The sequence below is a fragment of the Erythrolamprus reginae genome, chromosome 2 (assembly GCF_031021105.1).
Source record: "Erythrolamprus reginae isolate rEryReg1 chromosome 2, rEryReg1.hap1, whole genome shotgun sequence".
NCBI classification, from domain to species: domain Eukaryota; kingdom Metazoa; phylum Chordata; class Lepidosauria; order Squamata; family Dipsadidae; genus Erythrolamprus; species Erythrolamprus reginae.
In genome coordinates this window covers 212,512,718-212,526,684 of record NC_091951.1, presented here as the reverse complement: position 1 = coordinate 212,526,684, position 13,967 = coordinate 212,512,718, and the positions used below count along the sequence as shown (strand labels likewise).

The 13,967-nt window shown below is 37.3% G+C and overlaps 1 protein-coding gene across 4 annotated transcripts in view; it reads right to left on the bottom strand.

Moving 5' to 3' along the window:
* MCOLN1 (mucolipin TRP cation channel 1) overlaps positions 1-13,285 on the bottom strand; it is a 110,207-nt gene extending 96,922 nt beyond the window's left edge. The window contains exon 1 of one of the 4 annotated variants that reach the window (XM_070741747.1): positions 13,170-13,285. Coding sequence is in view for 2 of the 4 variants with exons in the window: in XM_070741749.1 (XP_070597850.1) it covers positions 13,170-13,194 (25 nt within the window). In the remaining 2 variants the exon portion in view is untranslated. The remainder of the gene's footprint in view (positions 1-13,169) is intronic. The other 3 variants (XM_070741749.1, XM_070741746.1, XM_070741750.1) reach the window with 3 other exon arrangements.
* Positions 13,286-13,967: the final 682 nt, after the last annotated feature.

Here is a 13,967-nt window from a genome sequence, read left to right as displayed (position 1 = left end):
TTTATTTAAAAACCCTCTTTTTATTGTAGCTGCCCTTAACAAAAGAAATATCCAAATTTACTTCTCTTTAAGTCCCAGGAAGGAAAGGAAAAAAAGAAAAAAAAAACACTTCCATATCATGTCTCAGTCTAATTTAACAATGTCAATATACATAGGAGAAAGGGTTGCTATTAGAAATTTAAAATACATTTCTTACTCACTTCATTTCTTTCATTATACCAATATATCATTTCTATTTTAACAAATCAAAATCAATATATAATAATAATAATAATAATAATAATAATAATAATAATAATTTATTGGATTTGTATGCCGCCCCTCTCCGTAGACTCGGGGCGGCTAACACCAATGATAAAAACAGCATGTAACAATCCAATAATAAAATAACTAAAAACCCTTATTATAAAACCAAACATACATACAAACATACCATGCATAACTTGTAATGGCCTAGGGGGAAGGAATATCTCAACTCCCCCATGCCTGGCGATTTAAGTGAGTCTTGAGTAGTTTACAAAAGACAGGGAGGGTGGGGGCAGTTCTAATCTCTGGGGGGAGTTGGTTCCAGAGGGCCAGGGCCGCCACAGAGAAGGCTCTTCCCCGGGGGCCTGCAAAACAACATTGTTTAGTCGACGGGACCTGGAGAAGGCCAACTCTGTGGGACCTTATCAGTCGCTGGGATTCGTGCGGTAGCAGCGGTTCCGGAGGTAATCTAGTCCAATGCTATGTAGGGCTTTAAAGGTCATGATCAACACTTTGAATTGTGACCGGAAACTGATCGGCAGCCAATGCAAGCCGATGCAAGTGTTGAAGAAACGTGGGCTAATCTTGGAAGCCCCACGATGGCTATCGCGGCTGTGTTCTGCACGATCTGAAGTTTCTGAACACTTTTCAAAGGTAGCCCCATGTGGAGAGCGTTGCAGTAATCGAACCTCGAGGTGATGAGCGCATGAGTGACACCCTCCTCGCCACAGATGAAAGATGATGTTCCAATGTCACCTGTGGATCGAGGAGGATGCCCAAGTTGCGAACCCTCTTTGAGTGGGTCAGGAGTTCACCCCCTAGGTTAATGGACGGACAGATGGAATTTTCCTTGGTAGGCAAGACCCATAGCCACTCCGTCTTGTCTGGGTTGAGTTTGAGTTTGTTGACACCCATCCAGGCCCCACCGGCACATCACTTCCACTGCTTCGTTGACTGGACATGGGGTGGAGATGTATAACTGGGTATCATCAGCGTATTGATGATACCTCACCCCATGCCCTTGGATGATTTCATCCAGCGGTTTCATGTAGATAACATATAGTTCCATTATTTTTCATGAAAAGTATCTTCCATTAGAAAACCCTATTTCTTCCCTAATCTACATGTTTTCCCACTGCCGTTCTTAGTGTAATTATCTTCCCTAATCTATAAATTCCACTGCCCATCCCAGTGTAATTATCTTCCCTAATCTATGTGTTACTGCCATATCAGTGCAATAATCTTCCCTATTCTAATTACTTTCACTGCTAATTGCAATGTAATAATCTTCCCTAATCTATATATTTTCCCTAATTCTATATATCTTCCAGTATCGAATTTAGTGTGATAATCTTCCCTAATCTATTCAATTTAACTTTCCCTTACTCCATCTGTCTTTCACTATAATGCCCAACATAATCAATACTAATTATTATCCCATATTAGTCCTCCTCCTGATATTATATCCCTCTTCCCTTTTCGTTCCCCCCTCCTCCTATTTTATTAATCACTATAAATCAGATAATCAATTTATAATTCAATCAATCAGAAGAAAAAGAAAGGAAAAATATAGAGAATAATAATCATCCAGAAATAATCATAACCATTTTCAATTATTTCATCCATAATAACCACAATAATCCATCATTTCCTTTTATAATTTATAACTTTGTGAGAAAAAACCAATCCTTTTTTTTTATAGTGCTGTTAACTTTTATTATCTTCTGGATTTTCTTAAAAATGTTTAATTTCAAATTATATTGGCCAATGTGTTTTCAGACAAATCAAGCAGTCCAATCAATTGATTTTTAATCATCAATACCAAATTACTATTGTACACTGTTTTATTGTCGCTGTTAGCCGCCCCGAGTCTCTGGAGAGGGGCGGCATACAAATCCAATAAATAAATAAATAAATAAATAAATAAATAAATAAATAAATAAATAAATAAATAAATAAATAAATAAATAAATAAATAAATCAGTTCAAATCAGTTCAGTCAATTCCATCTTGAATATTTTCTTCCTTCCATGCCATAGCTGATCCTCCTTCTCGTAGCCAGTCAGTGTGAAATCCAAACAGATGTGTAGAAATCAAACAGAGTATACAGTAATACTTCATCTTACGAACTTAATTGGTTCAGGGAGGAGGTTCGTAAGGTGGAACAATGTTTCCCATAGGAATCAATGGAAAAGCCAATAATGCGTGCAAGACCATTAGGAAAATCCAAAACATTAAGGCTTTTTTAAAAAATAGTGGGGTGGGGGCAGACTAAGCTGAGGCAAACGGAGTGGGGGGAGGGACAGCAAGAGGTGGCAAGAGGTGGCAGTCCCAACGAAGCAAGGCGAAAAGAGCCTCTCTTGAGCTCCATGGGTCTTTCTCTCCTGTTTTTGCCCACCCCGTTCTGCTCGTTTCCCCCACACCTTTGTCCTCTCTTGAGCTCCATGGGTCCCTCCCATTTTTGCCCACCCTGTCCTGCTCATTTTCCCCATTCCTTTCTCCTCTTGAGCTCCATGGGTCCCTCCCATTTTTGCCCACCCCATTCTGCTCATTTCTCCCACACGTTTCTCCTCTCTTGAGCTCCATGAGTCTTTTCCCCATGCATTTTGGAAGGGGGAGTTTGTCGCTGGGATTCAAAGCAGCTGGCAAAAATGAAGGGAATCGAGGAGCCTCAGGGAAATCCTGGTGGCTGATTGGGTTCGTAAGGTGAAAATAGTTCGGAATAAGAGGCAAGAAAATCTTAAACACTGGGTTCGTATCATGAAAAGTTCGTATGAAGAGGGGTTCGTAAGAGGTATCACTGTATTTATAAACTGCAATATCAAAGTCCTTAAACAAATAACAAGCTGAAATATTTCCTCCGGCCACATGATGGCGCTAGAGGACAAATTTTCCAGCTCTTTCCTAGCTCTTTCCAGTTTTTAGTATCCTCTTCCGGTATTTAACGTTCCTCTTTGTTTATAAATAAAAAGAAGAATATAGCTTCCACAACAAGAATTTAAGGTTCCCGATTCAAAAGGGCAAGTTTAAAAAAAACAATTAGATAACTTAAAAATCCGATTTTGGGCAATTTGATACTTTCTGAAGCTTTCGCTGAACGCTGCTTTCTTCAATATCTGGCTGTTTTAGTTCCGTCCACAATCCAATCAAAAAACAAAAGTCCAAAATCCCTTTCAGGCACTCTCAACTTACCACCATCGGCTGTAGATCCCTTCTTTTCTTTGTAAGTAACTCCTCCAGCTCTTTCCGGATATTACCATTTGGCTTCCATCCCGGCGTCGCATTGTCTCCACAGCTTTATCGGCTTAGGCATGGCTGCCTGGCCGGCTTCATGACAGCCAGTGCAAGACCAAGCCAGTTCGCCTGGTGGGGCATGCCAGTCCCTACCAGGCTTCTGGCAGCATCCCCTGCATCACCTTCCCTGCAGGAAGGATCCAGTCTGGTCCAAAAGGACCAGAACCCCCGGGCAGTGGGAATTTGGGGCCATTCCAAGAGAGAGGAAAGGCTCCCGCTGCTGCGGCCATCAGACCCCGCCCCTCTTCCCATGCCAAATATCTTCTAATTCCAGTACAATAAAATGCAATATTTTGTTAGTAATTCTTATATAATCCCACAGAATTCATAATTCTACATATAACCTTTATCCCTCTTTATAAAATTGACAAAAACAACAGGCGCTGATAAAGGCGAGGTTGAGGGCCTGATGAACCCTTTGACAAGATTTTTGTCTATGCAGTCTTTGAGGGCCACTAATTCGAGTTCAGACATAGAATATAAGCAATCCAGTCCTTTACCCATGTCATTGCCGCAGCTTGGTAATAGAGCTCCCAATGTCCTCCTCTTTCTCTCGTATCTTGTAAATTTTTTTAACTGATTCCTGGTCTTTTCCCTTGCCATATAAATTTTGTTGTCATTTTATTTAGCTCATTGAAATAAAGTCTTTTCAAGTTTAATTGGAATAGTGGAAAATAAGAACAATAATCTTGGTAAAATATTCATCTTAATTAGAACGATTCTGCCCAATAGAGATGTCTGAAGATTGAAGGTCTTTCTCTATCTGCTTTTTAAGCTTTACATAATTATTTTCTTTGAGTGATGAACATCTAGCTGTTAAATGGATTCCCAAATACTTTACTTCTTTCACCATTTGAACATCCATACATCTTTTAAGCTGTAATTTCTGCTTTTCGGTCATATTCTTTGTGATTAATTTTGTTTTGTCTTTATTGATCTTTAGTCCTGCTACCTCTCCATATCTTTCAATTTGTGATAAGAGTTTTGGGCCTGAAGTTATTGGATTTTCAAGTACAAAAACTAAATCATCAGCAAAAGCCTATAACTTATATTCTTGGTCTCTAATCTTTAATCCTGGGATCTGAGAGTCAGATCTAATATTTCTGTTTAAAACTTCCAGTAACAAAATAAATAACGATGGAGACAAGGGACATCCTTACCTTGTACCTTTAAAAATTTCAATCTTTTGTGTCATTTCTCCATTAATCAGTATCTTAGCTGATTGTTTTTTATATATTGCCTCGATGACATGAAGAAATCTTGCACCAAAGTTCATATATTGTAGTTGTCTGTTCATGAATTGCCAATTTACATTATCAAATGCTTTTTGCACATCTAAAAACATCAGTGCCATTTGTTTTTCAGGATGTTGTTCATAATATTCAATAATATTTAAAATTATACGCATGTTATCTTTTATTTGTCTTTTAGGAAGAAATCCATTCTGATCTGTATGTATAAATTCATTTAAGAATCTTTTGAGCCTGTTTGCTATTATAGATGCAAATATTTTGTAATCCACATTTAAAAGTGATATGGGTCTGTAGTTTTTCGCGTTCAAAGTATCAGCTCCCTCTTTCGGTCTCAGTGAGATATAAGCCTCTGTCCAACAGTCTGCTATTTTAGCATCCCCCATAACTTCATTGAATATGTCCAACATTAGAAGCCCAAAGACTTCCTCAAAGGTTTTATAAACTTCTGCTGGTAGCCCATCTGGACCCGGGGCTTTTTCGTTCTTTTGTTTCTTTATAGCTTCCGATAATTCCATCATAGTTATTCTAGCGTCAAGATTTTCCCTGAATGTTTCTGGTATTTTAGGTAGATTTGCTTCTTCCAAATATTAACAATTTTTTTTGTCATCTATAAATTCTTGTTTATATAAGTCTCTATAATAGTTCCAGACAATTTGTTTTTTCTCCTCCTCTCTATAGCGCAATTCACCTTTCTCGTCTTGCAATTGTTTTATCCATCTTTGTTCTTTATCTTTCCTTATTTTATAAGCCAACCATCTTCCAGACTTATTTGCCTGTTCAAAGAAATTTTGTTTTGCTAATTTCATCCTTCTGGCTACTTCTTCATCCTCTATTAAATTTAATTTGTGTTTAGTTAAACGCAACATCCCTTGAGTTTTTAGATCCTGAGGGTTTATCTGTAACTGATGTTCCAATTTTCTATGTTTTACTTCAAGCTCTTTCTTATATAAAAATTTTGCTCTATTCCTCTAAAATAAGCTTTGGATGTATCCCAAAGTATTTGCAAGGAAGTATGTTCTCTTTTGTTTTCTTGGAAGAAGAAGGCCATTTCTCTTTTAATAAATAGTTTGAACTCTTTCTCTTGTAATATTTCTCATCTTATTGTCCACCTAGGTTTTTTACTTTTGCCCTTCCATTTCATCACAATAGGATTATGATCTGCCCAAACACAAGGTTCAATATCAACTTTTTGCACAGAATTAAGCAGATCAAATGTAGTCCATACCATATCAATTCTTGTCCATGAAGCATGTCTCGCAGAGTAAAAAGTGTATTGTTTTTCTTGCAGGTGTCTATTTCTCCAGACATCCACCATATTCCGTTCATCTACCACCTCAAAAAAAAGTTTTTGGCAAAGTTCTCTTTTTAAGTTTGTTGCTCTTATTTGTTTTGTAGTCCAGATCTGGTTGTACTATTGCATTGAAGTCACCCAATACACAAATATTCTCATAGTTTAATTCATTAATTTTCTTGTGTAACTTTAAGTAAAAGGCTTCTTGATTATCATTTGGGGCATATATTGCTACCAGCAGTATTTTTTTGTTATTAAGTTTTAAATCAACCATCAGTATTCTGCTTTCTTCATCCAAGTAAATATGACTGGAGTCAATTTTCTTCTGTATATACAAAGCAACTCCTCTTTTAGCCTGATCTATTAATGAAGTATAGAGTTCTCCAAATGACTTATTTTCTAAAAATTTCTTACGTTGATTTTTAATATGAACTTCCTGAAGACAAATTATATCCAAATTTAGTTTTTTAAGTTTGTTAAAAATTCTATTTCTCTTATTTGATGAATTAAGTCCATTAACATTTATTGAAATCCATTTAAGCTCTTCATCCATTTTAAATTTGTATTTGTTTTCCTATATTAAGGCTTTTGCCTCTCCTTTGCTGCTCTCGTCATCACCCTTTCTCTTTGTTCCTTGCTATCAATCAGAAAAAGTTGTTCTATACTTGTTGTTTCTTGATCTTGAGGTAAGATATCTATTCCTCCCCCTCCCACATCTAGTAAGTATTTTTCACTTAAGACTTTTAGTCCCTCTTCTATGTGTTGTGATTAGCTCTGACCCAGCTCCTGCCCCAAGGACTGTGGATGTGGGGGAGACATCCACATGTTGCAGGCCTATTTTGCACCCGGTGGAATCTGCTGATGAAGGCTCCTCTGACCAAGAAGACATGAGTGACAGGGAGGAGGAGAGTGTGGCAGACAGCTCAGAAGGAGATCAATTATCTAGCTCCTCCTTGGATTCAGAACAAGAGTTAATGATACAGCCACGCATGCGGAAAGCGATGCATAGACAGCAAAAACTGAGAGATTATTATCAAAGAAAATGAGGCCACCTGTGGTTGGGTGGGGCTGTGGTAATTAGTGAGGCTACTATAAATAGCAGCCTGTGGGTTTGGCCATTGTGGAGAATTATCTGATCGTTGTGTTTCGTGCCTGCTTTGCTGACTTTGACCTTTTGTGTGCTGATTTTTCCCCGCTTTGAAACTAAAACAGAGCAAAGTGTGTTTCACTTTGTGAAAGAAGGACTGTGAATTGCTTCACAGCTGCAAGCTAAGTATCACAGAACTGATAAGGGACTTGTACAAATTACCAGTTTGTTTGGAGACAAGTGCTCTTTGCTATTCAAAAAGAGGGCTTAGTTTAAGTGAATTTTCATTATAAAGAACATTGTTTTGAATTTTCAAACGTGTGTGTGTCTGAAATTTGTACCTGTGAATTTTTGGGAGGAGTCTACCAGAGAGTCTGACAGAACACTATGGGAGCTGATTCTTTTGCCCTCACAACTACTTGCATCTCCTTCGCTCCTTTCTCGGTCTGTTCAAACTTCTGATGGAAAAACAATTCAGCTTTTTTAACTGAATCCAGTCTATATCTTTGACCTTGCCATACCAGGAATATGCCCTCTTGGATCAGCCATCTTGATTCCTCTTTTGTGAAGCTTTCTTGTTAAAAATTGGTATTCTCTTCGTAGATCTCTTATCTTCCTTGGGACCTGCTTTAAGACTATAATTCCCTTCTCTCTGTACTTCATAGTTGCAGTTCTCAGCTTTTGAAGTATTTGTGTTCTACACCGCTTTTTAGTAAATCTAGTGTGAACTTCTCTTGGTAAATTATGTCTGGCCACATACCTAATGCTCATTCTGAAAGCTTCATCAATATTCATCATTATTTTTTCTTTGTCTTCTTCCATTGTTTCTGCCAAGATATCACCTAAAATCTCTTGAAGATTCTCACCTTTATCTTCCAGAATGTTCTGAAAACGCAGATAAAATTCTGCGTGGTCTGCCTCAAAAGTTAGTGAAATTCTTCCTTTTTTTCCTCTTCTGTCATCAATTCCTCTATCTTTGTATCATGGGTCTGCACCTTTTCTTTGATCTTTTGTATTTGTTGCTCATTTTTAGCAATAATTTCCTGCATTCCTTTCATTTCAATATGAACAAAATTTAAAATTTTAATCACTTGGTTCAGATTTTCTTTAACTGCATTGAATTCTTGATTAGCACTTACTCTACTCAATTTTACTTCTTCTCTTAAAGCTTGAATTGCGCTCTTAATTTCAGCAAATTCCAATTTCTTGTGATGCTTAATGACTGTGGAGGAGTGCTTGTAGCATGGGATGGTTTGTTTGCTGCCATTTTATAATCCAATTAGGCTGGAGTATTCCAATCAGATAATAATCCAAAGGGTGGGTATACAAACCCAATGTTAAAAACACCTGATAAAATCAAAAAGTAGTTTTTAAAAAAATCCAAAAAAATCAAATATAATCCAATGCATAGGTGGAAAAATCCATTAATAAAAAAAAACACAATGTAATTATCCAAAGGGTGGGTATACAAACCCGGGGTTAAAGACACCTGATAAAATCAAAAATTCATTTAAAAAAATTTAAAAATAATCCAAAAAATCAAATATAATCCAATGAAAACGAAAAAAAACAAAGTAGTAATCCAGAGGGTGGGTATTCAAACCCGGTGTTAAAAACACTCGATAGAATAAAGATCCAAAAAAAATCAAATATAATCCAATGAGTGGAAAAATCCAGTGACCGAACCCCCCCCAAAAAAGTAACTAGTCAGACCCAACACTTAAATTAGGGTCTGATAAAAAAAAGTAATATAAAAGCCAATTCTCCGGAAGAAGCTATCAAAATCAAAATCTAGTAAAAATAATAAGATAATAAAGAATGAAAAAAGTGAATTATAATAAAGGCCTAAAAAAAATTAAAATAAGGATTTAAAGATTTAAAAATTAAAAAATTAAAAATAAAATATAAACATTAATTATTTTTTTAAAAAAAATAAACTTGAATTATGGTTAAAATAAAATCACGGTTTAAATCGAAAAAGTAGCTGGGTATAAAAATTGTAGTGTCTAAAATATATATACACTATGTTTATTGATTATAGGATTATAAGTATAACCCTTAAAGGGTCTTTTAGCTGAATTATCATACAGAAGCCTCAAACCAAGAAGCAGAGTTATTGTACTTTTCAAAAGAGAAGAAAAAAAACCTGTTTATCACTTTGTAGGAATAACACACTGAGTCAGCAAGCTGCACCTGGCTTTGTTATTAAATATAGTGAAGTATCAAGGCCACTTTCCCACGATGCAGCCTTTACATTTTCCTTTAACTTCTTGCCACTAGATGGCAGTATAAGCCTTTTAAGGCAAAAAAATCTTTTAAGGCGAAAAAATCTTAGGAAGTATTTTAAATATCTTAAAACGTGAAAATATGAAAGAAAAACAGTAAAAGCTTGTAGCTTTTTATTAATATTGTTTCCTCATTGCTTATTTGACCTCTATGACAGTCACTAAGTGATTCTTGACAAATGTATCTTTTTCTTTTATACAGTGGTACCTCGAGATACGAGTTTAATTCGTTCCGGACCTGGGCTCTTAAGTCGAGCAGCTCTTATCTCGAACGACTTTTCCCCATAGGAATTAATGTAAATAATTTTAATTGGTTCCAGCCCTCAAAAAACTCACAAAGTTAGTCTAAATTATGCAGAAAGACATGTTTTTAATGAAGAAATGTACATGTACATATAAATGAATAATGAAGTTTCTTTCACTTAACTTGTAAACTTTCTTAAACTTTTAAATTTACATATGTTCAACTTCTCTGCCACCCAATCCTGTAGGACAGAGGTCCCCAACCCTTTTTGCACCAGGGACCGGCTTTAAGCGATCAAGAGAGGAATGGGTGAATGAATGGACGGAGGGTGGGAAGGAAGGAAGGAAAGAGGGAAGGGACAGGAACAGAGGAAGGAAGCAAGGAAACTTATGAAAGGGGAGAGTAAGAGAGGAATGAGTGAAGGGAGGGAGGGAAGAAGGTGGGAAGGAGAAAGAAAAGAAGAAATAGAGGAATGGAAGGTAAAAGAGAGAAAGAAAAAGAGCAAGAAAGAAAGAAAGAAAGAAAGAAAGAAAGAAAGGGGGAAGGGACAGGAACAGAGGAAGGAAGCAAGGAAACTTATGAAAGGGGAGAGTAAGAGAGGAATGAGTGAAGGGAGGGAGGGAGGGAAGAAGGTGGGAAGGAGAAAGAAAAGAAGAAATAGAGGAAGGGAAGGTAAAAGAGAGAAAGAAAAAGAGCAAGAAAGAAAGCTGCAAGCACCCCCCCGAGCCCCCCAGGCCGGCTGCAACCTTTTAAAACACGCGCGCCGCTTCGCAGCTGTCTCCTGAAGCCGAACGCGGAAGTTAGCGTTTGGCTTCAGGAGACAGCTCCTTGGCGCTTGTATCCCGAATTTGGGCTTGTAAGTAGAACAAAAATATCTCTCCCCTCCCAGCTCTTATCTCGAGTTGCTCTTAAGTAGAGCAGCTCTTATGTCGGGGTTCCACTGTATACACTTGAGTACATACGCACCAAAGACAAATTTATTTATTTATTTATTTATTGGATTTGTATGCCGCCCCTCTCCAGAGACTCGGGGCGGCTAACAGCGACAATAAAACAGTGTACAATAGTAATTTGGTATTGATGATTAAAAATCAATTAATATAAAAACCAAACATACATACATACATACCATGCATAGAATTGTAAAGGCCTAGGGGGAAAGAGGATCTCAATTCCCCCATGCCTGGCGGCAGAGCATCCTTGAGTATGCAATCACACTTGGCCCATAAAGTATTGTGTGGTGTGGTGTTGTACTGTACTGTACTCCATTCCATTCCATTCTATTCTATCCCAGTGATTTATATTCATTCTCTTGCTTATTTTAATATTTAATGTTTATTTCTAATCTACAGGGGGTGGACAAAAAAATGGAAATACTTAACTTTTTGGCATCATAATGTTTGAACATGTTCAAATCAATCAAAACTTGACATATTTTAATGTTTTTTTAAAATTCTGTTATTTGATATGTTTTTCTAAACTACCTTTTTTTACTGAAATTTAAGGAAATTGGTTATAAATTTCTACAATTGGCAGACCTCTCAGACTTTCAAAGAGGCCAAATTGTTGGTGCTCAAATGGCAGGCCCTAGTGTAACAGAAAGTGCCCGAATGTTTGGCGTTTCAAGAGGTAATGTCTCAAAATGACTGCTTTTGAAAGAGAAGGTAAAACGTCCTCAGCCAAGCACAGGTCTGGTCAAAAGTCGAAGTTGTCTAAGACTCTAAAGCTGTCAGACTCTAAAGTTGTCAGACTCTAAAGCGAATTGTCACAAGACCACAGCTCCTAAAATCACAGCAGAGCTCAATAGACACGTACAGAACCCAGTTTCCACAAAAACTGTCCGCTTCACAAATCTGGATTCCACGGAAGAGCTGCAATTAGAAAACCTCTGCTGTCAAAGACAAATGTTTCAAAGCATTTAGAGTGGTGTAGAAACAACCAGAAATGATCCCTCGAGCAGTGGCAAAATATTATTTTCTCTGACGAATCATCGTTTACCATTTTTCCGAACTCTAGCCCTGTTTACTCTGGCCCTTTGGTTAGGAGACAACCAAAAGAATCCTTTCATCCAGACTGCCTTCTCCCAACCGTCAAACATGGCAGGGGTTCAATGATGATCTGGGGTGCTATTTCTTGAAAATCAGCCGGGCCAATGATTTCCTTCATGGAAGAATTAACAGCCATCACTATTTAGGAATTTTGGCTGACCAAAATCATCCTATGGTTCAAGAACTGTTTTCAGAGGGGGATGCCATCTTTCAAGATGATAATGCACCAATCCATAGAGCAAGAATTTTTTTTTATTTTGTCCAATACACAATGAGGGTTTTAGTGGGTATACACATAGTAAAATACATAATGAAGGTTATAGAGGATATACTCATAGTAAAATATATCTAAGAAAGAATATAAGAGAAGATATAGGAATAAAACATATCAATGAAAGTTGATTTCCACCACCATCGTCTCTAAAAGAACTGGAGGGTGCTTTAACTGAAGAATGGGCTAAAATTCCTTTGGAAACAATTCACAATTTGTATGAATCAATACCTCGGAGAATTGAGGCTGTATTTGCCGCAAAAGTTGGACCAACACCATATTAAAAGATATTTGATGATTTTTCAAGGTGTTTCCATTTCTTTGTCCACCCCCTATATCTTTTACAGTTATGTTTTTGGTAGGTTGGGCTAAGTAGGTTTCTTTTTGCATGACCAATGCAAAGAAAGAGTTGCTATAGTTTCTTTTTGCATGACCAATACAAAGAGAGTTATATAGCTCTGCTTTCCTTCTATTGCTTGTTATTTCCTTGTCATCTTCTCTCTTTAGTCTGTTTTCAGCAAGGAGGGAGGGAAGGAAGCAAAAACATGAAGCCCCAAAGTTCATTTGAAGTCCCAAATTGCATTTGATCTGACTCTTAAGTAAATGCTTCACTAAATAATAAAGAGTAGCATGCCACAGAATCCACCTTTCAATATTTTAATATGGCTTTCACAATTGCATCCCCAACTTTGTTTTACATTGTCCTACCTTTCCAAACCGCTTACCCATACATGTAGGGATGGTGATTGCTGTAGTCCTATACATTTTTAGGATATGAATCTTTGCAAGGCTTCGTTGCTGAAAATACACGCTCTTTTTAAATGTACAGTAGTATCAGATCCGGAAACGTATCTAAAACAGCGTATTTAACGTATTTAAAAACAGCATGATCGTTCTCTTACTGCCCCGCAAACTTTTTAGATTTATGATAGGTAGAGTGGGAAACCTATTTTCTCATTATCCTCTCCATATATAACTATCTATACTCTCTATATACTCTACACTCTATCAAAGAGATATGGGCTACTTCTGAGTTTGAGGCATCAAATAAATGTCATTTTTGAAGAAAACAATAACAATGGATTGTCTCTATCCCTTTAAAACAGACGGATCCTAGAAGTCAGGCAGAATAACCAAAGGGACTCCTTACCAATTTTCTGTCGCAGATCTTGCATGCGGCGAAACCCATATGGAAGGGAGCTACCAACTCCCCACTGCCGGCGACTCGAAAGTACAGTACTGTATAAACAGTAACGCCAAACATCCGGTCATGAGGCCAGTGCTGGCAGTGGCAGGGCTGCCGCCAGCTTCGTCACGCACCAAAGGAAAGAGAACATAGAGATAGAAAAAGACTTAGAATGACAGCGCGAGAGCAACTTGCTAGTCAGTTGTGGCGCGGTGCTGAATTCTTCTTGTGGCCAGGCTTGCCTTTAAAGTTTTATTCTGCCTCAGCTCGGAGGGGAATTAACTTTATTATGGACAAAAGATCGCAGTAAGAAATTAAAACAAAGCCACTACAATGTATCAACATTGTTATCCGGAAGGGACATTACCCACCAGTAGATTAGTAAAGGTGTTAGCTCATGTCAGGCTTGAGGTACTCCAGGTCAGAATTTGATTACACCCTGTATAACATTTCAAGTCCTATCAGATAGGACAATAGAAGGGAGATACATTGGTAACTTTAACAAGATGCATATTTTGATAACCAAATGAAATATGCTCATCTCAGATGTTCATATAAAATGTGTAGTGTTTCTAAACCTCAACTTTTAAGATGTATGAATTTTAACATCCAAGGTTCTCCAGCCAGCTATGACTAGTTGTTTTACCTGCTCTTTACCGCAAGAGCACATCTGTATCTTATAAGAATCTTATTAAACTTGACCTGTGAACTTTGGAGAAGTCTGCATTTTCTAGAGCAGGGGTCCCCAAACTTTTTACACAG